Here is a 26,140-nt window from a genome sequence, read left to right as displayed (position 1 = left end):
CTGCCCCCTATGTACAAGAATATAATTACTATAATACTGCCCCCTATGTACAAGAATATAACTACTATAATACTGCCCCCTATGTACAAGAATATAATTACTATAATACTGCCCCCTATGTACAGGAATATAACTACTATAATACTACCCCCTATGTACAAGAATATAACTACTATAATACTGCCCCCTATGTACAAGAATATAATTACTATAATACTGCCCCCTATGTACAGGAATATAACTACTATAATACTACCCCCTATGTACAAGAATATAACTACTATAATACTGCCCCCTATGTACAGGAATATAACTACTATAATACTGCCCCCTATGTACAAGAATATAACTACTATAATACTGCCCCCTATGTACAGGAATATAACTACTATAATACTGCCCCCTATGTACAAGAATATAACTACTATAATACTGCCCCCTATGTACAGGAATATAACTACTATAATACTGCCCCCTATGTACAGGAATATAACCACTATAATACTACCCCCTATGTACAAGAATATAACTACTATAATACTGCCCCCTATGTACAGGCATATAACTACTATAATACTGCTCCCTATGTACAGGAATATAACTACTATAATACTGCCCCCTATGTACAGGAATATAACTACTATAATACTGCCCCCTATGTACAGGAATATAACTACTATAATACTGCCCCCTATGTACAGGAATATAACTACTATAATACTGCCCCCTATGTACAGGCATATAACTACTATAATACTGCCCCCTATGTACAGGAATATAACTACTATAATACTGCCCCCTATGTACAGGAATATAACTACTATAATACCGCCCCCTATGTACAAGAATATAACTACTATAATACTGCCCCCTATGTACAAGAATATAACTACTATAATACTGCCCCCTATGTACAGGAATATAACTACTATAATACTGCCCCGTATGTACAAGAATATAACTACTATAATACCGCCCCCTATGTACAAGAATATAACTACTATAATACTGCCCCCTATGTACAAGAATATAACTACTATAATACTGCCCCCTATGTACAAGAATATAACTACTATAATATTGCCCCCTATGTACAGGAATATAACTACTATAATACTGCCCCCTATGTACAGGAATATAACCCTGCAGAGTTCCCTGGGGGTTGTGGTGATATAATGAAGACATGGCGGTGGGTAGGGTGTGCGGCTGGTAAGTGAGGGGCGGGTTTGCACAGTGGATCATTTGTATACCTTTTTTTTTTGCGGGAGAGTCGGTGGAGAAGAGACAATTTGCGTAAACGTTCTGACACGTCGTTTAGAGTCCTGCTAATCCCTTCAAAGTAATACCCTGAACGCGCGGCGCACGGCCGTGAGCTTAACTCGCGCTGCGCTCTCGCCATTTATTCCTGCTGCTCTGTAATCCGGACATGAAAGCGCTGCTCCCGGAGTAAAGAGATTACCACATCTGAATATTTACTTTTTTATGGCAATTTTTTTTTTTTTTTGTATTCCTGGTAAAACATCTACATCACGACGTTACAGCGAGATACAGAGAGCGCAGCGAGGGAGACTACAACTATCATCATTGCCAAACAACGACACTCTCCCCTCCCCAGCACGCAGGTATACAGGGGATACAGTATATACAGTCATGGCCATAAGTTGTGGGAATGACACTCTCCCTCCCCTCCCCAGCACGCAGGTATACAGGGGATACAGTATATACAGTCATGGCCATAAGTTGTGGGAATGACACTCTCCCTCCCCTCCCCAGCACGCAGGTATACAGGGGATACAGTATATACAGTCATGGCCATAAGTTGTGGGAATGACACAAATCTTCTCTTGTCACCTGATCTGTTGCCCTCTGGTCTGTCAGATGTTTATCACATACAGAGATACAAGTGCAATCATATTATGGGGAGCAGAAGCTTTTATTGTCAGGTAGGAGGAGTTACTGCAGCGAGTCAGTATCTGCAGGACCTCTCCTTCTCCAGGACCTCTGCAATTCTCCCCGGCAGCTCTCACTCCCCTCCTGCACCAGATCCTGACTGATCGCCGTCCATTCCTGCACAATCACTGCTGCATTCTGTCACAATGTGTCGGTTTTTGTTTGTCCCCCGTCTCCTGATGATTGACCACAAGTTCTCAATGGGATAAGATCTGGGGAGTCTCCGGGCCATGGACCCAGAATCTCTGTGTTCTGTTCCCGGAGCCATGGACCCAGAATCTCTGTGTTCTGTTCCCGGAGCCATGGACCCAGAATCTCTGTGTTCTGTTCCCGGAGCCATGGACCCAGAATCTCTGTGTTCTGTTCCGGGAGCCATGGACCCAGAATCTCTGTGTTCTGTTCCCGGAGCCATGGACCCAGAATCTCTGTGTTCTGTTCCCGGAGCCATGGACCCAGAATCTCTGTGTTCTGTTCCCGGAGCCATGGACCCAGAATCTCTGTGTTCTGTTCCGGGAGCCATGGACCCAGAATCTCTGTGTTCTGTTCCCGGAGCCATGGACCCAGAATCTCTGTGTTCTGTTCCCGGAGCCATGGACCCAGAATCTCTGTGTTCTGTTCCCGGAGCCATGGACCCAGAATCTCTGTGTTCTGTTCCCGGAGCCATGGACCCAGAATCTCTGTGTTCTGTTCCCGGAGCCATGGACCCAGAATCTCTGTGTTCTGTTCCCGGAGCCATGGACCCAGAATCTCTGTGTTCTGTTCCCGGAGCCATGGACCCAGAATCTCTGTGTTCTGTTCCCGGAGCCATGGACCCAGAATCTCTGTGTTCTGTTCCCGGAGCCATGGACCCAGAATCTCTGTGTTCTGTTCCCGGAGCCATGGACCCAGAATCTCTGTGTTCTGTTCCCGGAGCCATGGACCCAGAATCTCTGTGTTCTGTTCCCGGAGCCATGGACCCAGAATCTCTGTGTTCTGTTCCCGGGTCATGGACCCAGAATCTCTGTGTTCTGTTCCCGGAGCCATGGACCCAGAATCTCTGTGTTCTGTTCCCGGAGCCATGGACCCAGAATCTCTGTGTTCTGTTCCCTGCACCATTTAGTTCTCCCCTTTATGGCCGGTGCTCCATCATGCTGGAGGAGGCTCGGCTCCTGGAGGGTCGGGAGAAGCGGCTCCTGGAGGGTCGGGAGAAGCGGCTCCTGGAGGGTCGGGAGAAGCGGCTCCTGGAGGGTCGGGAGAAGCGGCTCCTGGAGGGTCGGGAGAAGCGGCTCCTGGAGGGTCGGGAGAAGCGGCTCCTGGAGGGTCGGGAGAAGCGGCTCCTGGAGGACATTCTGGTCCCATTCTTTATTCATGGAGGTGTTTTTAGGCCGATTCCCTTGGCTGAGCGGCCGCCCCCCACATGAATGGCTGCAGGAGCTTTACAGGTGCAGGAGACAGGACTGGGGGCATCGCTCACCTCGTCTTCTCCCAACAATCGGAAAGGGGATTCATCAGAGACAATGCCTTTCCCCCAGTCCTCAGCGTCCACTCCCTGCACCTCCTGCAGAATATCCGTCTGTCCCCCAGTCCTCAGCGTCCACTCCCTGCACCTCCTGCAGAATATCAGTCTGTCCCTGATGGTTTCTGGAGAGAAGCGGCTTCTGTGCTGCCCTCCTGGACACCAGGCCTTGCTCCAGGAGTCTCCGCAGTGTCACAGTGCGTGCAGATGCCTCACACCTGCTGCTGCCATTCCTGAGCTCTGCGATGCTGGGAGCCCCATCCCCAAGCTGAGACACTTGTAAGAGACGCTCCTGGCGCTTGCTGGTCCTTCTTGGGCCCCAGGAGCCTTTTTGGTAACAATGGAGCCTCTCTCCTTGGATTCCTTGATGATGCGATAGATCGGTGACTGAGGTGACATCTTTCTCGCTGCGATACTCTTCCCTGTTCGGCCAGTTTTGTGCAGTGCAATGATGACTGCACGTGTTTCTTTAGAGATAACCATGGGTAACAGAAGAGAAACAATGATGCCAAGCACCAGCCTCCTCTTAAAGTGTCCAGGGGTGGGATTCTTACTTAATCCTGGCAGATTGTCCCCCAGCCCTGTCCCCATCAGCCCCCGCACCTGTGTTACTGGAGACATCACTGACACCATGGCAGCTGCTCCGCCTAAGGCGACTGCAATGAAGGTGGAATGTGTTTTGGGGGAAAAAGTTCATTTTCTAGGCAAATATTGACTTTGCAATTAATTGCTGTTAAGCTGATCACTCTTTATAACATTCTGGAGAATATGCAAATTACCATTATAAAACCTGATGCCGGAGACTTTGTAACAATTGACATTTGTATCATTCTCACAACTTCTGGCCGTGACTGTATGCTTGCCCAGAGGACCATACATTTGTGTACAATCAGCCTAATGCTATAAACTCCAGAGCTGCACTCACTATTCTGCTGCTGGTGCAGTCACTGTGTACATACATGACATTACTTATCCTGTACTGATCCTGAGTTACATCCTGTATTATACCCCAGAGCTGCACTCACTATTCTGCTGGTGCAGTCACTGTGTACATACATGACATTACTTATCCTGTATTGATCCTGAGTTACATCCTGTATTATACCCCAGAGCTGCACTCACTATTCTGCTGCTGGTGCAGTCACTGTGTACATACATGACATTACTTATCCTGTACTGATCCTGAGTTACATCCTGTATTATACTCCAGAGCTGCACTCACTATTCTGCTGCTGGTGCAGTCACTGTGTACATACATGGCATTACTTATCCTGTACTGATCCTGAGTTACATCCTGTATTATACTCCAGAGCTGCACTCACTATTCTGCTGCTGGTGCAGTCACTGTGTACATACATGATATTACTTATCCTGTACTGATCCTGAGTTACATCCTGTATTATACTCCAGAGCTGCACTCACTATTCTGCTGCTGGTGCAGTCACTGTGTACATACATGGCATTACTTATCCTGTACTGATCCTGAGTTACATCCTGTATTATACCCCAGAGCTGCACTCACTATTCTGCTGCTGGTGCAGTCACTGTGTACATACATGACATTACTTATCCTGTATTGATCCTGAGTTACATCCTGTATTATACCCCAGAGCTGCACTCACTATTCTGCTGCTGGTGCAGTCACTGTGTACATACATGACATTACTTATCCTGTACTGATCCTGAGTTACATCCTGTATTATACTCCAGAGCTGCACTCACTATTCTGCTGCTGGTGCAGTCACTGTGTACATACATGGCATTACTTATCCTGTACTGATCCTGAGTTACATCCTGTATTATACTCCAGAGCTGCACTCACTATTCTGCTGCTGGTGCAGTCACTGTGTACATACATGATATTACTTATCCTGTACTGATCCTGAGTTACATCCTGTATTATACTCCAGAGCTGCACTCACTATTCTGCTGCTGGTGCAGTCACTGTGTACATACATGGCATTACTTATCCTGTACTGATCCTGAGTTACATCCTGTATTATACCCCAGAGCTGCACTCACTATTCTGCTGCTGGTGCAGTCACTGTGTGCATACATGACATTACTTATCCTGTACTGATCCTGAGTTACATCCTGTATTATACCCCAGAGCTGCACTCACTATTCTGCTGCTGGTGCAGTCACTGTGTACATACATGACATTACTTATCCTGTACTGATCCTTAATTACATCCTGTACATCCTGTATTATACCCCAGAGCTGCACTCACTATTCTGCTGCTGGGGCAGTCACCGTGTACATACATGACATTACTTATCCTGTACTGATCCTGAGTTACATCCTGTATTATACCCCAGAGCTGCACTCACTATTCTGCTGCTGGTGCAGTCACTGTGTACATACATGACATTACTTATCCTGTACTGATCCTGAGTTACATCCTGTATTATACCCCAGGGCTGTACTCACTATTCTGCTGCTGGTGCAGTCACTGTGTACATACATGACATTACTTCTCCTGTACTGATCCTGAGTTACATCCTGTATTATACCCCAGAGCTGCACTCACTATTCTGCTGCTGGTGCAGTCACTGTGTACATACATGACATTACTTATCCTGTACTGATCCTGAGTTACATCCTGTATTATACCCCAGAGCTGCACTCACTATTCTGCTGCTGGTGCAGTCACTGTGTACATACATGACATTACTTATCCTGTACTGATCCTGAGTTACATCCTGTATTATACCCCAGAGCTGCACTCACTATTCTGCTGCTGGTGCAGTCACTGTGTACATACATGACATTACTTATCCTGTACTGATCCTGAGTTACATCCTGTATTATACCCCAGAGCTGCACTCACTATTCTGCTGCTGGTGCAGTCACTGTGTACATACATGACATTACTTATCCTGTACTGATCCTGAGTTACATCCTGTATTATACCCCAGAGCTGCACTCACTATTCTGCTGCTGGTGCAGTCACTGTGTACATACATGACATTACTTATCCTGTACTGATCCTGAGTTACATCCTGTATTATACTCCAGAGCTGCACTCACTTTTCTGCTGCTGGTGCAGAGGCCAGGCATGGTGATATCGTGATACAACTAGTAAACACATAGATAACAGCTGTCACTTACAGGCGGTCTCTGAGCTCTGCCGTGTCACTAGGAGTCCCCAAGGAGCGCAGACTTCTCTCCAGAGACTGTACTGTCAACAAGAGAGACACAAGAAGAAACTCAGTACTGGAGGGAGAGCAGGGGACGGGCCGAGCGCTGCTCCACACACTGCGCAGGGTACAACTACATCAAAATTGGTTCCACTCCACTAATGACCTACTCTCTAGGAGAAGCCCCCAAACACCCCCTTGGGAAGCTGCCCATTGTGTATACAATAGTGGGGTGCCAGGTGTCATTTCCATCATGAATTCTTCCTTTACAAAGGGAACCTGTCAGCAGGTGTGACCATACAGACTGCAGCCAGTGTTAGGTCTGATTACACATCTCTCCAGGGACAATACATAACGCTGGCCACAGAGAGCACAGAGCACAGCAGTGTGAGGTCTGATTACACATCACTCCAGGGACAATACATCACACTGCTGTGCTCTGTGCTCTCTTCCGCCTGTGTTATGTATTGTCCCTGGAGAGATGTGTAATCAGACCTCACACTGCTGTGCTCTGTTCTCTCTGCAGCCAGTGTTATGTATTGTCCCTGGAGAGATGTGTAATCAGACCTCACACTGCTGTGCTCTGTTCTCTCTGCAGCCAGTGTTATGTATTGTCCCTGGAGAGATGTGTAATCAGACCTCACACTGCTGTGCTCTGTGCTCTCTGCAGCCAGTGTTATGTATTGTCCCTGGAGAGATGTGTGATCAGACCTCACACTGCTGTGCTCTGTGCTCTCTGCAGCCAGTGTTATGTATTGTCCCTGGAGAGATGTGTAATCAGACCTCACACTGCTGTGCTCTGTGCTCTCTGCAGCCAGTGTTATGTATTGTCCCTGGAGAGATGTGTGATCAGACCTTTCTCTGTTTTGAGAAAACACTGTAGTATTTAACCAGAAGTCAGCGGAGCAAAGAACAGCAGAGCAATTCAATGCAGAGAGTTAAGAGCACAGCAGTGTGAGGACACATCCCAGTACAATAGAATATGCAATATGTATGTATATTTCACAATCCAGCTGCCACTAACATACACCAGATTACACATCTCTACAGGGGCAATACCTGACACTGGCTGCAGTCTGTATGGTCACAGCTGCTGACAGGCTCCTTCTGTCACTCTGGTAACAGGGCACTATGCTGACCTCACAGAGGGTGGACTACACCGATACACTGTAACAAACTGCAAGGAAGGGCACTATGCTGACCTCACAGAGGGTGGACTACACCGATACACTGTAACAAACTGCAAGGAAGGGCACTATGCTGACCTCACAGAGGGTGGACTACACCGATACACTGTAACAAACTGCAAGGAAGGGCACTATGCTGACCTCACAGAGGGTGGACTACACCGATACACTGTAACAAACTGCAAGGAAGGGCACTATGCTGACCTCACAGAGGGTGGACTACACCGATACACTGTAACAAACTGCAAGGAAGGGCACTATGCTGACCTCACAGAGGGTGGACTACACCGATACACTGTAACAATCTGCAAGGAAGGGCACTATGCTGACCTCACAGAGGGTGGACTACACCGATACACTGTCACAAACTGCAAGGAAGGGCACTATGCTGACCTCACAGAGGGTGGACTACACTGATACACTGTAACAAACTGCAAGGAAGGGCACTATGCTGACCTCACAGAGGGTGGACTACACTGATACATTGTAACAAACTGCAAGGAAGGGCACTATGCTGACCTCACAGAGGGTGGACTACACTGATACACTGTAACAAACTGCAAGGAAGGGCACTATGCTGACCTCACAGAGGGTGGACTACACTGATACACTGTAACAATCTGCAAGGAAGGGCACTATGCTGACCTCACAGAGGGTGGACTACACCGATACACTGTAACAAACTGCAAGGAAGGGCACTATGCTGACCTCACAGAGGGTGGACTACACTGATACACTGTAACAATCTGCAAGGAAGGGCACTATGCTGACCTCACAGAGGGTGGACTACACCGATACACTGTAACAATCTGCAAGGAAGGGCACTATGCTGACCTCACAGAGGGTGGACTACACCGATACACTGTAACAATCTGCAAGGAAGGGCACTATGCTGACCTCACAGAGGGTGGACTACACTGATACACTGTAACAATCTGCAAGGAAGGGCACTATGCTGACCTCACAGAGAATTGCCTGCACTGATACACTGTAACCAGGACTGCACACATATAGCCCCCCTTACCATGATGTCAGACCCCTGAGCGGTGTGTGTGTGTGTGTGTGTGTGTGTGGGTGTGTGTGTGTGTGATACCCACCGTTGGAATTTATTCTGAACACATCGTCAGAAGTGACCTGGAACAGCTCCTCCAGCTCAGTGGGGTCAATCTCGGTGGCTGCCAAAGGAAAGAAGAGAAGTATTACAGACATCCGGACATGGATCACACATAGGATCTCATACAGGCAGGGGGACAACCATGTAACATCACTAAGGGAGGCTTCATGTGTTCCTAGGACTGGCCCTGCAGGTATGACACATCAGCACCATGGAGAGCTCCTGCACCCGCGCTGCCCCCTACTGGACACACTCCGACTGCCTGCACTGCTGCCTCCTGTGCCATCCAGGATTGTCACAGCTAGATGCTTGTAGATGCTGTGAGGGGCATCACATAGAAAGAGTTAATGGTTATACAGGACTGGGGTAATAGTTGGGAATGACTTGGTGGCCTTTTCCAGTAGAACGAATGGGGAGACAACGCGCGGGCCGGACACACACGACGCGCGGCCGGACACATATGATGTACGGCTGGACACATCCACGCTGCCTGTACATAACTACACATCATCTCCATGTATGGAAGACAAGGAAAATCCCTTCTCCTTGTGAGACCTGCGCTGCCACCCACCCGGCTCTGAGTAATTAGTGGCGCGTCACGATCGTGGCTCCGGTACAGGCGCGTCCCACTCACATGCAGGAGCAGCCGCGCCAACACATTGTGGGGATTCAAAACACACAGATTTCCATCAGATCAAATGTGGTAATTATCCTTCTGTGCTGCGTCTAACATGACACTAGATTACCCACCACCCAAAAACAACACCGAGGGGCTACCACCCTACAACGGCACCCAGAAGCCATCACCACCACCACCCTACAACGGCACCCAGAAGCCATCACCACCACCACCCTACAACGGCACCCAGAAGCCATCACCACCACCACCCTACAACGGCACCCAGAAGCCATCACCACCACCACCCTACAACGGCACCCAGAAGCCATCACCACCCTACAACACCGAGAAGCCATCACCACCACCACCCTACAACACCGAGAAGCCATCACCACCACCACCCTACAACACCGAGAAGCCATCACCACCACCACCCTACAACACCGAGAAGTCATCACCACCACCATACAACACCGAGAAGTCACCACCACCACCCTACAACACAGAGAAGTCATCACCACCACCCTACAACACAGAGAAGTCATCACCACCACCCTACAACACAGAGAAGCCATCACCACCACCCCCCTACAACACCGAGAAGTCATCACCACCACCCTACAACACCGAGAAGTCACCACCACCACCATACAACACCGAGAAGTCATCACCACCACCCCCCTACAACACCGAGAAGTCATCACCACCACCCTACAACACCGAGAAGTCACCACCACCACCATACAACACCGAGAAGTCATCACCACCACCCTACAACACCGAGAAGTCACCACCACCACCATACAACACCGAGAAGTCATCACCACCACCATACAACACCGAGAAGTCATCACCACCACCCTACAACACCGAGAAGTCACCACCACCACCATACAACACCGAGAAGTCATCACCACCACCCCCCTACAACACCGAGAAGTCATCACCACCACCCTACAACACCGAGAAGTCATCACCACCACCCTACAACACCGAGAAGTCATCACCACCACCCTACAACACCGAGAAGTCACCACCACCACCATACAACACCGAGAAGTCATCACCACCACCATACAACACCGAGAAGTCACCACCACCACCCTACAACGCCGAGAAGTCACCACCACCACCCTACAACCGCACCGAGGAGCCAACAACATTACCCTACAATAGCACCAAGGAGCCGCCACCACCCTTCCATGGCGCCAAGGAGCCTCTACCAACACCACCAGGGAGCAACTAACACCGCCATACGGCACCAAGGAGCCGCCCCCATCACCACCCTACCATCACCACCGAGCGGCCACCCCCCTACAACAACACAGAGGAGCCACCGCCACCATAGAAAGGCACCAAGGAGCCAGCACCATCCCCCGAGGAGCCATGTATACATTATGTCCTGTTCTTCTACCGATCATGAAAGACCTAGGGATCTGTGTAATCAGACCATAGTGTGTGTGCTTCCATATATCACAGTCCTGCTGCTACTACACATCTCTCTATAGCTTATCTGCTCAATAGACCGGACCGTAGTAAATGTAACATAATGTATCCCTTTAAGCCTGGTCTACGTTCTGTTTACACATCATCTACATAAGGAGTGATACATCCGCGCAGAAGCGTCTCCGTCACCTTTTGTCGCTGTCGCGCTGTTTACTTCTCGCAGCAAATATTTTATGGTGAAGATTTTAATTTGATTATTTTATATTTTCATTAAGTCCCGGGCAAAGTGGAAATTTCCAGCTCGGGGGAAGTGACTTTAATCCAGAGTGAAGAGCAATTAATAAGATAGATGTTTATTGCACATTCCGGAGCGTTTCCCTGGTGACCGGCACAGAAGCGTATGGAAACGTGTTCCGCTCATCAGCGCAGGACGCCGATATATATTAGGGGAAAATAGAGCAGAGCGGCCGGGCACACGCTGAGCCCCACGCCCCCCGCCCGTCTATCACCATGCACCAACACTCACTGGACACAACGCGCTTCTGTGCACGGTAACAAAACATTAGGCCCATGCTGTGGGTAGCAGAGCCGAGGGTGTGAGTGGTGCCATGCTGTGGGTAGCAGAGCCGAGGGTGTGAGTGGTGCCAAGCTGTTGGTAGCAGAGATAAGGGTGTGAGTGGTGCCATGCTGTGGGTAGCAGAGCTGAGGGTGTGAGTGGTGCCATGCTGTGGGTAGCAGAGCTGAGGGTGTGAGTAGTGCCATGCTGTGGGTAGCAGAGCTGAGGGTGTGAGCGGTGCCATGTTGTGGGTAGCAGAGCTGAGGGTGTGAGTGGTGCCATGTTGTGGGTAGCAGAGCTCTGGGTGTGAGCGGTGCCATGTTGTGGGTAGCAGAGCTGAGGGTGTGAGTGGTGCCATACTGTTGGTAGCAGAGCTGAGGGTGTGAGTGGTGCCAAACTGCGAGTCAGGAGAACACAGCGCCGGCTCTGCCGAGTGCCGGTCCGATCATTGGACAAGATGTTCTGCGCTGACACCAATATCAACACAGGACGAGGCTCCGTACCTCCTGCAGAAAGGAGAAGGGTCTTATTCTTTTGTCAGTATTAAAGGGTCTTCCGTTTGCAAGTAAGAATTGTTCTGGTGAACACTAGAGAAATTCCCATAATCTGCTCCGGATCTGGGACCCGTCCCCCATCATCGCTGCGCCGTGTAATGTCACCCCGTCCCTGCCGCCCCCAGACACCGGGCGTCTCAGTGATTCACCACAAAGTCCTGAGAAACATGTGATGGAAGGAAAGAGGGGGAGACGCTCATGTACAGACATCACCCCCCAAACATAAGGCGATCGTGTAGAGCAGTGCTGCAATTGCTGCTGGAGCACTACAACTCCCAGCATACCCTGACTGATAGCTCCAAGCCCTGCAGATACCACAACTCACAGCATACCCTGACTGATAGCTCCAAGCCCTGCAGATACCACAACTCCCAGCATACCCTGACTGATAGCTCCAAGCCCTGCAGATACCACAACTCCCAGCATACCCTGACTGCTAGCTCACAGCCCCGCAGATACCACAACTCCCAGCATACCCTGACTGATAGCTCCAAGCCCCGCAGATACCACAACTCACAGCATACCCTGACTGATAGCTCCAAGCCCTGCAGATACCACAACTCCCAGCATACCCTGACTGCTAGCTCACAGCCCCGCAGATACCACAACTCACAGCATACCCTGACTGATAGCTCCAAGCCCTGCAGATACCACAACTCCCAGCATACCCTGACTGCTAGCTCACAGCCCCGCAGATACCACAACTCACAGCATACCCTGACTGATAGCTCCAAGCCCCGCAGATACCACAACTCACAGCATACCCTGACTGCTAGCTCACAGCCCCGCAGATACTACAACTCCCAGCATACCCTGACTGATAGCTCCAAGCCCTGCAGATACTACAACTCCCAGCATACCCTGACTGCTAGCTCACAGCCCCGCAGATACCACAACTCACAGCATACCCTGACTGATAGCTCACAGCCCCGCAGATACTACAACTCCCAGCATACCCTGACTGATAGCTCCAAGCCCTGCAGATACCACAACTCCCAGCATACCCTGACTGATAGCTCCAAGCCCTGCAGATACCACAACTCCCAGCATACCCTGACTGATAGCTCACAGCCCCGCAGATACTACAACTCCCAGCATACCCTGACTGATAGCTCACAGCCCCGCAGATACTACAACTCCCAGCATACCCTGACTGCTAGCTCACAGCCCCGCAGATACTACAACTCCCAGCATACCCTGACTGATAGCTCCAAGCCCTGCAGATACCACAACTCCCAGCATACCCTGACTGATAGCTCCAAGCCCTGCAGATACTACAACTCCCAGCATACCCTGACTGCTAGCTCACAGCCCCGCAGATACTACAACTCACAGCCCCGCAGATACTACAACTCACAGCCCCGCAGATACTACAACTCACAGCCCCGCAGATACTACAACTCACAGCCCCGCAGATACTACAACTCACAGCCCCGCAGATACTACAACTCACAGCCCCGCAGATACTACAACTCACAGCCCCGCAGATACTACAACTCACAGCCCCGCAGATACCACAACTCACAGCATACCCTGACTGATAGAGAAATGCTCTGACTGATAGCTCACAGCCCCGCAGATACTACAACTCCCAGCAGGCACCAACAGCTGCATATTACAATGATAGATCAATCCTTCCATACCGTGGTACTACAACTCCCAGCATGTCTAGATAGCCACGTAGTATGGATTCCTGCTTCATCTCTGCTCTGAATGAAGACTTTAGTGATCATGTAGAAGCCCTACTATAGCATTGAGCACAGAGCACAGCAGTGTGAGGACCCGCCCCCAGTGCACTGCGAGAAACTACAATCCTGCAATATAAATCCATATATAAACAGTCCTGCTGCTACTAACATACACAAAAGTATGACGACTCGTCTCTCCAGGGACAATACCCAACACTGAGAGCACAGAACACAGCAGTGTGAGGACACAACCCCAGTGCACCTGTAGTAGCTACAATCCTGGAAAATAAATCCATATATAACAGTCCTGCTGCTACTAATAACATACAAAACTGTACGAAAATCTCCCATAATGCAATGTGTGACAGTGGAGCATAGCAAACCACAAAAGGGGTAACAAACTGATGCAGGTTTGTGAATAGTGAGCACGAACAGCAGAAGTGTGAATGCAGCTTCGGATGTGACTGGAGTATAAAATAAAAAAAAAAATTCTGACACCTTCTATCCGTTTCCTCACATTTCTTCCCTTCACCCTTTTAGAAACTGAGGGTCAAGGAGAAGCCGCCATAGCAGGTCTACGCTGGTTCTGTGAGTCCGGTTGTCGGTGCTGCGGCAGTGGAGGTAGATATAATAGGAGAAAATAATAATAAATCTCTGCAGGAAGGGACCGGAGGGGGCACTAAACATCGGGGCCATAAATCTCCGGGCAGAGCCGCGCCTCATTTATAATACTTAGACACCGCTTCATACACAACCATTACCGGCCACGTGTGGCCGACCGATGAGTCCAGTGGGACCGTGGAGCACGAGCCCCGACGCTCCCTGGATACGGGGCAGATGAATGGCGCAGATGATGAGTGATAATTATGCTCTGTGGGACCCTCATACAGGACACGAGCCAAATATGTATCCATATAAAACACGTACAAGGCAAAACAGACCTTAAAGGGGAATCCAACCTGTAATGAACCAGCACCCCCCCCCCCTCCCCGAACTGGGGCCACAAGGACACCCCGTCACAATACCCCCCCCTACAGCGCAGGATAATACCCCCCCCCCCTACAGCGCAGGATAATACCCCCCCCCCCTACAGCGCAGGATAATACCCCCCCCCCCTACAGCGCAGGATAATACCCCCCCCCCCTACAGCGCAGGATAATACCCCCCCCCCCCTACAGCGCAGGATAATACCCCCCCCCCCCTACAGCGCAGGATAATACCCCCCCCCCCTACAGCGCAGGATAATACCCCCCCCCCTACAGCGCAGGATAATACCCCCCCCCCCCTACAGCGCAGGATAATACCCCCCCCCCCCCTACAGCGCAGGATAATACCCCCCCCCCCTACAGCGCAGGATAATACCCCCCCCCCCTACAGCGCAGGATAATACCCCCCCCCCCCTACAGCGCAGGATAATACCCCCCCCCCCCTACAGCGCAGGATAATACCCCCCCCCCTACAGCGCAGGATAATACCCCCCCTGCACCGGTGGCCACAGATGGACACCAATTCCTGCACTGGTTGGCACTGATGGCCGCTGTAATTCCTGCACTGGTGGCCACAGATGGGCACTGTAATTCCTGCACCGGTGGGCACTGGTGAGCACTAATTCCTGCACTGGTGGGCACAGATGGGCACTGTAATCCCTGCACCGGTGGGCACAGATGGGCACTAATTCCTGCACTGGTGGGCACAGATAGGCACTGTAATCCCTGCACTGGTTGGCACTGTAATCCCTGCACTGGTTGGCACTGACGGGCGCTGTAATCCCTGCACTGGTTTGCACTGTAGGGCGCTGTAATCCCTGCACTGGTGGGCACAGATGGGCGCTGTAATCCCTGCACTGGTTGGCACTGTAATCCCTGCACTGGTTGGCACTGATGGGCACTGTAATCCCTGCACTGGTTGGCACTGATGGGCACTGTAATCCCTGCACCAGTGGGCGCTGCAGGGCGTTGTAATCCCTGCACCGGTGGGCACGGATGAGCGCTGTAATCCCTGCACCAGTGGGCACTGTAGGGTGCTGTAATCCCTGCACCGGGTTGTGATCTGACTACGAGCTTCCCTGGAGTTTGCATTCTGAAAAAAACTGAAAATGTTAATGGATCGGCGCTGGCGGCGGCTCCCACACACACAGGATATTTTTGGAAACTCTATGACAAAAACAAGAACAGAAAGAATTTCAGAAGAGCAGGAGACACCTGCACTAAACTCTGGGGGGGGACCCCAATACACGGGGGGGGGACCCCAATACACCTGTGAGAGGGGGGAGGCTCATAACCTAAGAGGGGCGGAATGACCAAACTCCTGGACAGGTGTGATGGAGATGCTTAGAAGTGATCATCCAGCTTTTTTAGGATATTTCACCAATCTAGATGTACTGAAAGCTAAGGAATACATTATCCAGCTTTTCCACAACTCAGAATATCTGGTCGTGTTGAATGAATAACCAATCAAATGGAAACCTCCCCAGCCGCTTATCACCCAGCTTTCCCAGACTAGGTTTTGCAGTTACATAGAAAGCTTTGTAATATGGAAGTGTTGCGGGAATCCTGCAATTTCTCACCCAGCTTTTCGAAAGCGCTGAAAGACCAACCTGCTTAGATATTCAGTTCTATAAAAAGCTGAGTGCCAACCGCAGTAAAAGTAATAATGAAGACCATGTGGGTTTTCACTAAATTGTTGCATCAAGCTCAGTATAGTGATGTGTAAAGCTGGGTGAGCGCCACAGAGGAGCAAATCATCACCCAGCTTTCCCAAGTCCTGATCCAGTGAAGGACACACAACAATAACGGCACTGAGAATGCTTTCTCTAGTCATTCCTCTGGGTCAGAATCTGGTATCTGGAATGAAGCCCATTGGGCGTGGGGGCAGCAGTACAGTGGGTGGCACAGCAGGGGGCGCCGCTCTCATACCTAGAGGTTGATATCCTTGAGTAGAGGCTCCGCCAAAGGGGTTTCTGCTTCCAAATCCGCTGCCATCAACAGAGCCATACGACATGTTTGATAAAAAGATTCAGGCGTAACTGGGCCGCAGGAGAGCTGCAAAATAACGAGAGTAGCGTCAGCAGCATGATAATGACCCGTGCACCAACACTAGGGGGCGCCATAACTCACTACAGGACACAAGGGGTTAAACACAATCTAAAAGGACATTGCTGTCTAATGTGACCATGCAGGGCTGACGTACAAGGTATACAGTATACACGTCTCCAGGGAAAGTACCTGATACTGGCTGCAGAGAGCACAGAGCACAGCAGTGTGAGGAGACAGCCCAGTTATAATCCCAGAATATTTATACATCACAGTCCTGCTGCTACTAACAACATACACACAGGCCTGATTACACATCTCTCCAGGGACATAACACTGGCTGCAGTCTGTGTGGTCTCACATGCTGACAGGTTGGTGTCTTGTGTTGTCCTACCCCAGCAGTAATCTCTCAGCTCGCCCCCTGCAGGCAGCACAGATACAGTCCCCGTCCTCCTATAGGTCTGTATGATAATGTATAGGGGTCAGTACAGGAGACGTTTATAGGGAGTAACGTGAGGGTCTTATTTATGAGCTGTGAAGCCGCCACCTCCAGCAGATCACAACCTCAGGAGTAACAGAGCGAATAGTGAATATTAACTACACACTCCAGGAAATCACTGCAGCACGGAGGAGCCCAGATATATAGTGTAGTCAGGGCCGGCAGCCAACCAGGGGGGATACAATCTATTACTCTCTGTTATCAGCCATTACACCCCGGGGAGAGGAGACTGTACAGGGGGGATACAATCTATTACTCTCTGTTATCAGCCATTACATCCCAGGGAGAGGAGACTGTACAGGGGGGATACAATCTATTACTCTCTGTTATCAGCCATTACACCCCGGGGAGAGGAGACTGTACAGGGGGATACAATCTATTACTCTCTGTTATCAGCCATTACATCCCGGGGAGAGGAGACTGTACAGGGGGGGATACAATCTATTACTCTCTGTTATCAGCCATTACATCCCGGGGAGAGGAGACTGTACAGGGGGGGATACAATCTATTACTCTCTGTTATCAGCCATTACACCCCGGGGAGAGGAGACTGTACAGGGGGGATACAATCTATTACTCTCTGTTATCAGCCATTACACCCCGGGGAGAGGAGACTGTACAGGGGGGGATACAATCTATTACTCTCTGTTATCAGCCATTACATCCCGGGGAGAGGAGACTGTACAGGGGGGGATACAATCTATTACTCTCTGTTATCAGCCACTACATCCCGGGGAGAGGAGACTGTACAGGGGGGGATACAATCTATTACTCTCTGTTATCAGCCATTACACCCCGGGGGGAGGAGACTGTACAGGGGGATACAATCTATTACTCTCTGTTATCAGCCATTACATCCTGGGGAGAGGAGACTGTACAGGGGGGATACAATCTATTACTCTCTGTTATCAGCCATTACATCCTGGGGAGAGGAGACTGTACAGGGGGGGATACAATCTATTACTCTCTGTTATCAGCCATTACATCCCAGGGAGAGGAGACTGTACAGGGGGGATACAATCTATTACTCTCTGTTATCAGCCATTACACCCCGGGGAGAGGAGACTGTACAGGGGGGGATACAATCTATTACTCTCTGTTATCAGCCATTACATCCCGGGGAGAGGAGACTGTACAGGGGGATACAATCTATTACTCTCTGTTATCAGCCATTACATCCCGGGGAGAGGAGACTGTACAGGGGGGATACAATCTATTTCTCTCTGTTATCAGCCATTACATCCCGGGGAGAGGAGACTGTACAGGGGGATACAATCTATTACTCTCTGTTATCAGCCATTACATCCCGGGGAGAGGAGACTGTACAGGGGGATACAATCTATTACTCTCTGTTATCAGCCATTACATCCCGGGGAGAGGAGACTGTACAGGGGGGGATACAATCTATTACTCTCTGTTATCAGCCACTACATCCCGGGGAGAGGAGACTGTACAGGGGGGGATACAATCTATTACTCTCTGTTATCAGCCATTACACCCCGGGGGGAGGAGACTGTACAGGGGGATACAATCTATTACTCTCTGTTATCAGCCATTACATCCTGGGGAGAGGAGACTGTACAGGGGGGATACAATCTATTACTCTCTGTTATCAGCCATTACATCCTGGGGAGAGGAGACTGTACAGGGGGGGATACAATCTATTACTCTCTGTTATCAGCCATTACATCCCAGGGAGAGGAGACTGTACAGGGGGGATACAATCTATTACTCTCTGTTATCAGCCATTACACCCCGGGGAGAGGAGACTGTACAGGGGGGGATACAATCTATTACTCTCTGTTATCAGCCATTACATCCCGGGGAGAGGAGACTGTACAGGGAGGATACAATCTATTACTCTCTGTTATCAGCCATTACACCCCGGGGAGAGGAGACTGTACAGGGGGATACAATCTATTACTCTCTGTTATCAGCCATTACACCCCGGGGAGAGGAGACTGTACAGGGGGGATACAATCTATTACTCTCTGTTATCAGCCATTACATCCCGGGGAGAGGAGACTGTACAGGGGGATACAATCTATTACTCTCTGTTATCAGCCATTACATTCCGGGGAGAGGAGACTGTACAGGGGGGATACAATCTATTACTCTCTGTTATCAGCCATTACACCCCGGGGAGAGGAGACTGTACAGGGGGGATACAATCTATTACTCTCTGTTATCAGCCATTACATTCCGGGGAGAGGAGACTGTACAGGGGGGGATACAATCTATTACTCTCTGTTATCAGCCATTACATCCCGGGGAGAGGAGACTGTACAGGGGGGGCACAATCTATTACTCTCTGTTATCAGCCATTACACCCCGGGGAGAGGAGACTGTACAGGGGGATACAATCTATTACTCTCTGTTATCAGCCATTACACCCCGGGGAGAGGAGACTGTACAGGGGGGATACAATCTATTACTCTCTGTTATCAGCCATTACATCCTGGGGAGAGGAGACTGTACAGGGGGATACAATCTATTACTCTCTGTTATCAGCCATTACATTCCGGGGAGAGGAGACTGTACAGGGGGGATACAATCTATTACTCTCTGTTATCAGCCATTACACCCCGGGGAGAGGAGACTGTACAGGGGGGATACAATCTATTACTCTCTGTTATCAGCCATTACATTCCGGGGAGAGGAGACTGTACAGGGGGGGATACAATCTATTACTCTCTGTTATCAGCCATTACATCCCGGGGAGAGGAGACTGTACAGGGGGGGCACAATCTATTACTCTCTGTTATCAGCCATTACATCCCGGGGAGAGGAGACTGTACAGGGGGGTATACAATCTATTACTCTCTGTTATCAGCCATTACATCCCGGGGAGAGGAGACTGTACAGGGGGGATACAATCTATTACTCTGTTATCAGCCATTACACTCCGGGGAGAGGAGACTGTACAGGGGGGGATACAATCTATTACTCTCTGTTATCAGCCATTACATCCCGGGGAGAGGAGACTGTACAGGGGGATACAATCTATTACTCTCTGTTATCAGCCATTACATCCCGGGGAGAGGAGACTGTACAGGAGGGGATACAATTACTCTCTGTTATCAGCCATTACACCCCGGGGAGGGGAGACTGTACAGGAGGGGGATACAATCTATTACTCTCTGTTATCAGCCATTACACCCCGGGGAGAGGAGACTGTACAGGGGGGATACAATCTATTACTCTCTGTTATCAGCCACTACACCCCGGGGAGAGGAGACTGTACAGGGGGGGGATACAATCTATTACTCTCTGTTATCAGCCATTACATCCCGGGGAGAGGTGACTGTACAGGGGGGGATACAATCTATTACTCTCTGTTATCAGCCATTACACCCCGGGGAGAGGAGACTGTACAGGAGGGATACAATCTATTACTCTCTGTTATCAGCCATTACATCCCGGGGAGAGGAGACTGTACAGGGGGGATACAATCTATTACTCTCTGTTATCAGCCATTACATCCCGGGGATAGGAGACTGTACAGGGGGGGATACAATCTATTACTCTCTGTTATCAGCCATTACATCCCAGGGAGAGGTGACTGCACAGGTGGGGGTGATATAATCTTTTCTGATTTTAGGGTTAGTAACTTGCACGTTGCTCCTATCTCCATCAGTTTTCTTGTGTTCAACATTAATTAGAAGCTTAATTGCCAGGCAAAGAGTTTAGTTTCTGGATGAATCGGTTTATGGCGAAAAAATTAATATTGAAGGTATAACCAGCGATCTGTAGAAGCTGATCAATATTCAATTAATATTATTAAACAAAATAACAAAGCGCTGGATGATATCATCAGGGGTGCAAGCGCCCGTCATATCACGGGAAACAAGAGTCCGTCACGTGACCAAATGATGCGGCAATTACAATCACATGAGCCAGGCCCCCCCTGTATCCCGATATGAGGGGCCTTGGTTAAATGGCCGATTAAAGAGGTCATAAAGTAATGTCCACTCTCAGAAGTCCCTTCTACGACCCAAGGGACACTGTCAGGGCGGCGCACCCCGATATTTCTAGTCACTCCAGGGATATGTGTATCAATTCCCATTGCTGGGGGTCCATTAATAAAAGACCCCCAATCCTCAGCCCCCTGCTGTGCTGTGCACTCCTCTAATGCTGATGGTTTGTTACACTTGTATCCTGCCGGTAGAATTCTCAGTTTGATACAAAGTATCAGCGCCAGGAAAAAGTAACATTCTCCCAACTGCGCTGTTCCCGTCAGGGGGGGGCTTTATAGAATACGTACAACTTCAGGGGGAATTTCCGTGAATAATCTAATGGATAGATAGTCGGTCGCTGGGGACACAGTAACAGCAGGGGTGCAGGGGGCTGTTGAGGTCAGATTTTGCAGCAAATATTCACCATGTGACCCCGGCTAATGCAAAATCCATCATCAAATCCACTGGTTTCCATTCAATACTCAAGGTTTTCATTCACTCGCAGCAAGCAGAGCGCCTGAAAACGTTGAGCAAATAAGTTTATTAAAAAGCGGCAGAACTTTTCCCCCAAACATATTTCCGCCCCCTCGTGTTTAGCAGTTTTATTTGGCGATGCTCCCAGGGTAGACCCGTCTACAGATCTACTCCAGATACTGGAAACAAGCACTGAGGTTAGAGGGGGAAGTCATTCACACATAGGAGCGCGGGCAGGAGAGGGCCGAGCGGGTGGCTGGAAGCAGCGTGTAAATCACCAGCCGGCGCAGGAGGGATGTGGGGGGAGGGGGTGCAGGAAATTGATTATTGGGAGTCGCTTGGGTCACTGGTAACGAGTGTTGGACTCTATAATCACGGAGTGCCACATGGCAGGCATCAGCCTCCGAGATGAGAAAAATAAGTGTTGATTGAATCCTCGTGTGGCAGACGTGAAAAGGGCACACGCTGGCGACTAGGAGAGGGCAACACGCCGCATCACCATGGTGACTGCATTTAAGGATATAGGGTGATGCGCGATAAGCAGAAGGGTCGCCTATGGATGCAAGTGGCCGCGCAGCGAGGATGGAGTCACGTGGAGCGCCTGTCCACGTCGCCACCTGCCACAGGCGCTAAATGCAGTGGGTAAAACTACAGAGAAGCCACAGATGAATGTGATGGGGCCACAGGACTTGAACAACCACACACAATTATGGCTGCTATCCAGATTTATTTGAAAACCTCGATCGGGCCAATTTGGCAAGTTCTGTGCAGCACCGCAAAATCTGTGTGCGCTATATAAAATAAAGAAATTATTATTAAATTATCATGATAGGTCGGCACATTGACTGGCACCATGGAAGCTCTATCCAAAAACAGCGCCGCCTATGTCCATAGGATGTGTCTGGTACTGCAACTTCGCTCCACTGGAGAAAATAGCACTGCGCTGCAATACCAGAAACACCCTGTGCACATAGGTGGCGCTGTTTATGGAAGAGAAAATAAGCTGTAGGACCCCCTTCTCTGATATTTATTAATGACCTATATCAATACAGATGGATGGGGGTCCGACAGCCCGGGACTCAACACATCCTTCTCTGAACACCTAATGTGTCAGTAATCACATCATAGGATTAAAAACTCCTGATTATTGGGGTCCTAAAGATTACACCCCTCAAGGTCTCCCTTTTGTAAAAGTGGGCACTGAGCGGCAGAATGGTCATGTGATCAGTGCTAGCGACTGGAAATCTTCCTATAGATAATTAGAGGGTGGGTCTGATGTCGGACCCCCAGTGATGTAGATTATAAGCCACCTCAGCAGTACAGCAGAGGATATTGGCCTCCTGTAGATTATAATCTGGAGATGTCTATGATGATCCGGCCTGTGATTGGCTGCGATGTGCCAGGCGCCGTTTACATCCCGACTCGCCATCAGCTTCCTCAGCTTGTTACATTGTTACTCCCATTGTCTCGCTGATTGTATTGATAATTTAATTAGAACTTTGAGTTCCATTACAATCATCCCTGAGACGAGGTAAGAAGAGAAGACACCGCTCCCGCCATGTGCGCCGCCCGCCGTACAATTACCACACATCAGCTGCAAATTCCCAAAATTCACAGGAAATGTAATTTTGCCCCTCAGTGAAATATGTAATAAATTCGTGTGTGTATAGAAAACCCTACACAGAACACAGAGGAGGGAGAGGAGAAGGGCGTTTATCAGGTGTGTGCACTGCAATTTTGGTGCACATGATCGGTTTATGGTGCAGCTGCGCTTCTTCTGTGGCAATTTAGGTGCCAGGCCATTGGACGATCCGACTGATTCGGACTGAATGCAGGATTTAACTTTCAAATTGTGCCGCAACTCCAAGCACCTACATGCACCAGGAACAAGAAGGAGAACTCCGGGGACCTGAGCGGGGAAGCGACACATGCAGGATATCGGGCGCAGGATCTTAGTAACTCCCCGCACAGCACATTATACACGGACAATACACTTACATGCACCAGGAAGAAGAAGGTGAACTCCAGCAGACAGATAAGTAAATGTGCCCCAGTGACTGCCCCTGCAGAATAGTGAGTGCAGCTCTGGGGTATAATACAGGATGTAACTCAGGATCAGTACAGGATAAGTAATGTCATGTATGTACACAGTGACACCCCCAGCAGCAGAATAGTGAGTGCAGCTCTGGGGTATAATACAGGATGTAACTCAGGATCAGTACAGGATAAGTAATGTCATGTATGTACACAGTGACTGCACCAGCAGCAGAATAGTGAGTGCAGCTCTGGAGTATAATACAGGATGTAACTCAGGATCAGTACAGGATAAGTAATGTCATGTATGTACACAGTGACTGCACCAGCAGCAGAATAGTGAGTGCAGCTCTGGGGTATAATACAGGATGTAACTCAGGATCAGTACAGGATAAGTAATGTCATGTATGTACACAGTGACTGCACCAGCAGAATAGTGAGTGCAGCTCTGGGGTATAATACAGGATGTAACTCAGGATCAGTACAGGATAAGTAATGTCATGTATGTACACAGTGACACCCCCAGCAGCAGAATAGTGAGTGCAGCTCTGGGGTATAATACAGGATGTAACTCAGGATCAGTACAGGATAAGTAATGTCATGTATGTACACAGTGACTGCACCAGCAGCAGAATAGTGAGTGCAGCTCTGGGGTATAATACAGGATGTAACTCAGGATCAGTACAGGATAAGTAATGTCATGTATGTACACAGTGACTGCACCAGCAGCAGAATAGTGAGTGCAGCTCTGGGGTATAATACAGGATGTAACTCAGGATCAGTACAGGGTAAGTAATGTCATGTATGTACACAGTGACTGCACCAGCAGCAGAATAGTGAGTGCAGCTCTGGAGTATAATACAGGATGTAACTCAGGATCAGTACAAGATAAGTAATGTCATGTATGTACACAGTGACTGCACCAGCAGCAGAATAGTGAGTGCAGCTCTGGAGTATAATACAGGATGTAACTCAGGATCAGTACAGGATAAGTAATGTCATGTATGTACACAGTGACTGCACCAGCAGCAGAATAGTGAGTACAGCTCTGGAGGGACAGAGATAGAATTGGTCACATTTGGAGGCCGTCAGAGAGATAGATACATATAAAATACTTTTTGTTTTCCCGTTCTCTTTGGTTATAGCTATGAGCAGTTCGTTACTGTCCCGGGTCACAGCTCGTGTCATTATATAGGGAAATGATAAATTCGGGATTAACAGACGACCTTCATTACCAAGAGGAGCCTGATCCAGGACAGAGCGCAAGCTATTACTCTCTGTTATCAGCCATTACACCCCGTGGAGAGGAGACTGTACAGGGGGGATACAATCTATTACTCTCTGTTATCAGCCATTACATCCCAGGGAGAGGAGACTGTACAGGGGGGGGGATACAATCTATTACTCTCTGTTATCAGCCATTACACCCCGGGGAGAGGAGACTGTACAGGGGGGGATACAATCTATTACTCTCTGTTATCAGCCATTACATCCCGGGTAGAGGAGACTGTACAGGGGGGTACAATCTATTACTCTCTTATCAGCCATTACATCCCGGGGAGAGGAGACTGTACAGGGCGGATACAATCTATTACTCTCTGTTATCAGCCATTACACCCCGGGGAGAGGAGACTGTACAGGGGGGATACAATCTATTACTCTCTGTTATCAGCCATTACACCCCGGGGAGAGGAGACTGTACAGGGGGATACAATCGATTACTCTCTGTTATCAGCCATTACACCCCGGGGAGAGGAGACTGTACAGGGGGATACAATCTATTACTCTCTGTTATCAGCCATTACATCCCGGGGAGAGGAGACTGTACAGGGGGGGGGATACAATCTATTACTCTCCGTTATCAGCCATTACACCCCGGGGAGAGGAGACTGTACAGGGAGGATACAATCTATTACTCTCTGTTATCAGCCATTACACCCCGGGGAGAGGAGACTGTACAGGGGGATACAATCTATTACTCTCTGTTATCAGCCATTACATCCCGGGGAGAGGAGACTGTACAGGGGGGATACAATCTATTACCCTCTGTTATCAGCCATTACACCCCGGGGAGAGGAGACTGTACAGGGGGATACAATCTATTACTCTCTGTTATCAGCCATCACATCCCGGGGAGAGGAGACTGTACAGGGGGGATACAATCTATTACTCTCTGTTATCAGCCATTACACCCCGGGGAGAGGAGACTGTACAGGGGGGATACAATCTATTACTCTCTGTTATCAGCCATTACACCCCGGGGAGAGGAGACTGTACAGGGGGGGGGATACAATCTATTACTCTCTGTTATCAGCCATTACATCCCGGGGAGAGGAGACTGTACAGGGGGGATACAATCTATTACTCTCTGTTATCAGCCATTACACCCCGGGGA

The 26,140-nt window shown here is 49.4% G+C and overlaps 1 protein-coding gene across 5 annotated transcripts in view; it reads right to left on the bottom strand.

Annotated features, from left to right (window-relative positions):
* TSNARE1 (t-SNARE domain containing 1) overlaps positions 1 to 26,140 on the bottom strand; it is a 209,500-nt gene that overhangs the window by 146,263 nt on the left and 37,097 nt on the right. For all 5 annotated transcript variants that reach the window (XR_011855647.1, XM_072151091.1, XM_072151086.1 and 2 more), the window contains exons 3-5: positions 16,666 to 16,791; positions 8,871 to 8,948; positions 6,558 to 6,627 (exon numbers count right to left, since the gene is read on the bottom strand). Coding sequence is in view for 4 of the 5 variants with exons in the window: in XM_072151091.1 (XP_072007192.1) it covers positions 6,558 to 6,627; positions 8,871 to 8,948; positions 16,666 to 16,750 (233 nt within the window). In the remaining variant the exon portion in view is untranslated. The remainder of the gene's footprint in view (positions 1 to 6,557; positions 6,628 to 8,870; positions 8,949 to 16,665; positions 16,792 to 26,140) is intronic.

The sequence above is a fragment of the Engystomops pustulosus genome, chromosome 5 (genome assembly GCF_040894005.1).
Source record: "Engystomops pustulosus chromosome 5, aEngPut4.maternal, whole genome shotgun sequence".
Lineage (NCBI taxonomy): Eukaryota > Metazoa > Chordata > Amphibia > Anura > Leptodactylidae > Engystomops > Engystomops pustulosus.
This window is presented reverse-complemented; position numbering and strand designations above follow the sequence as displayed.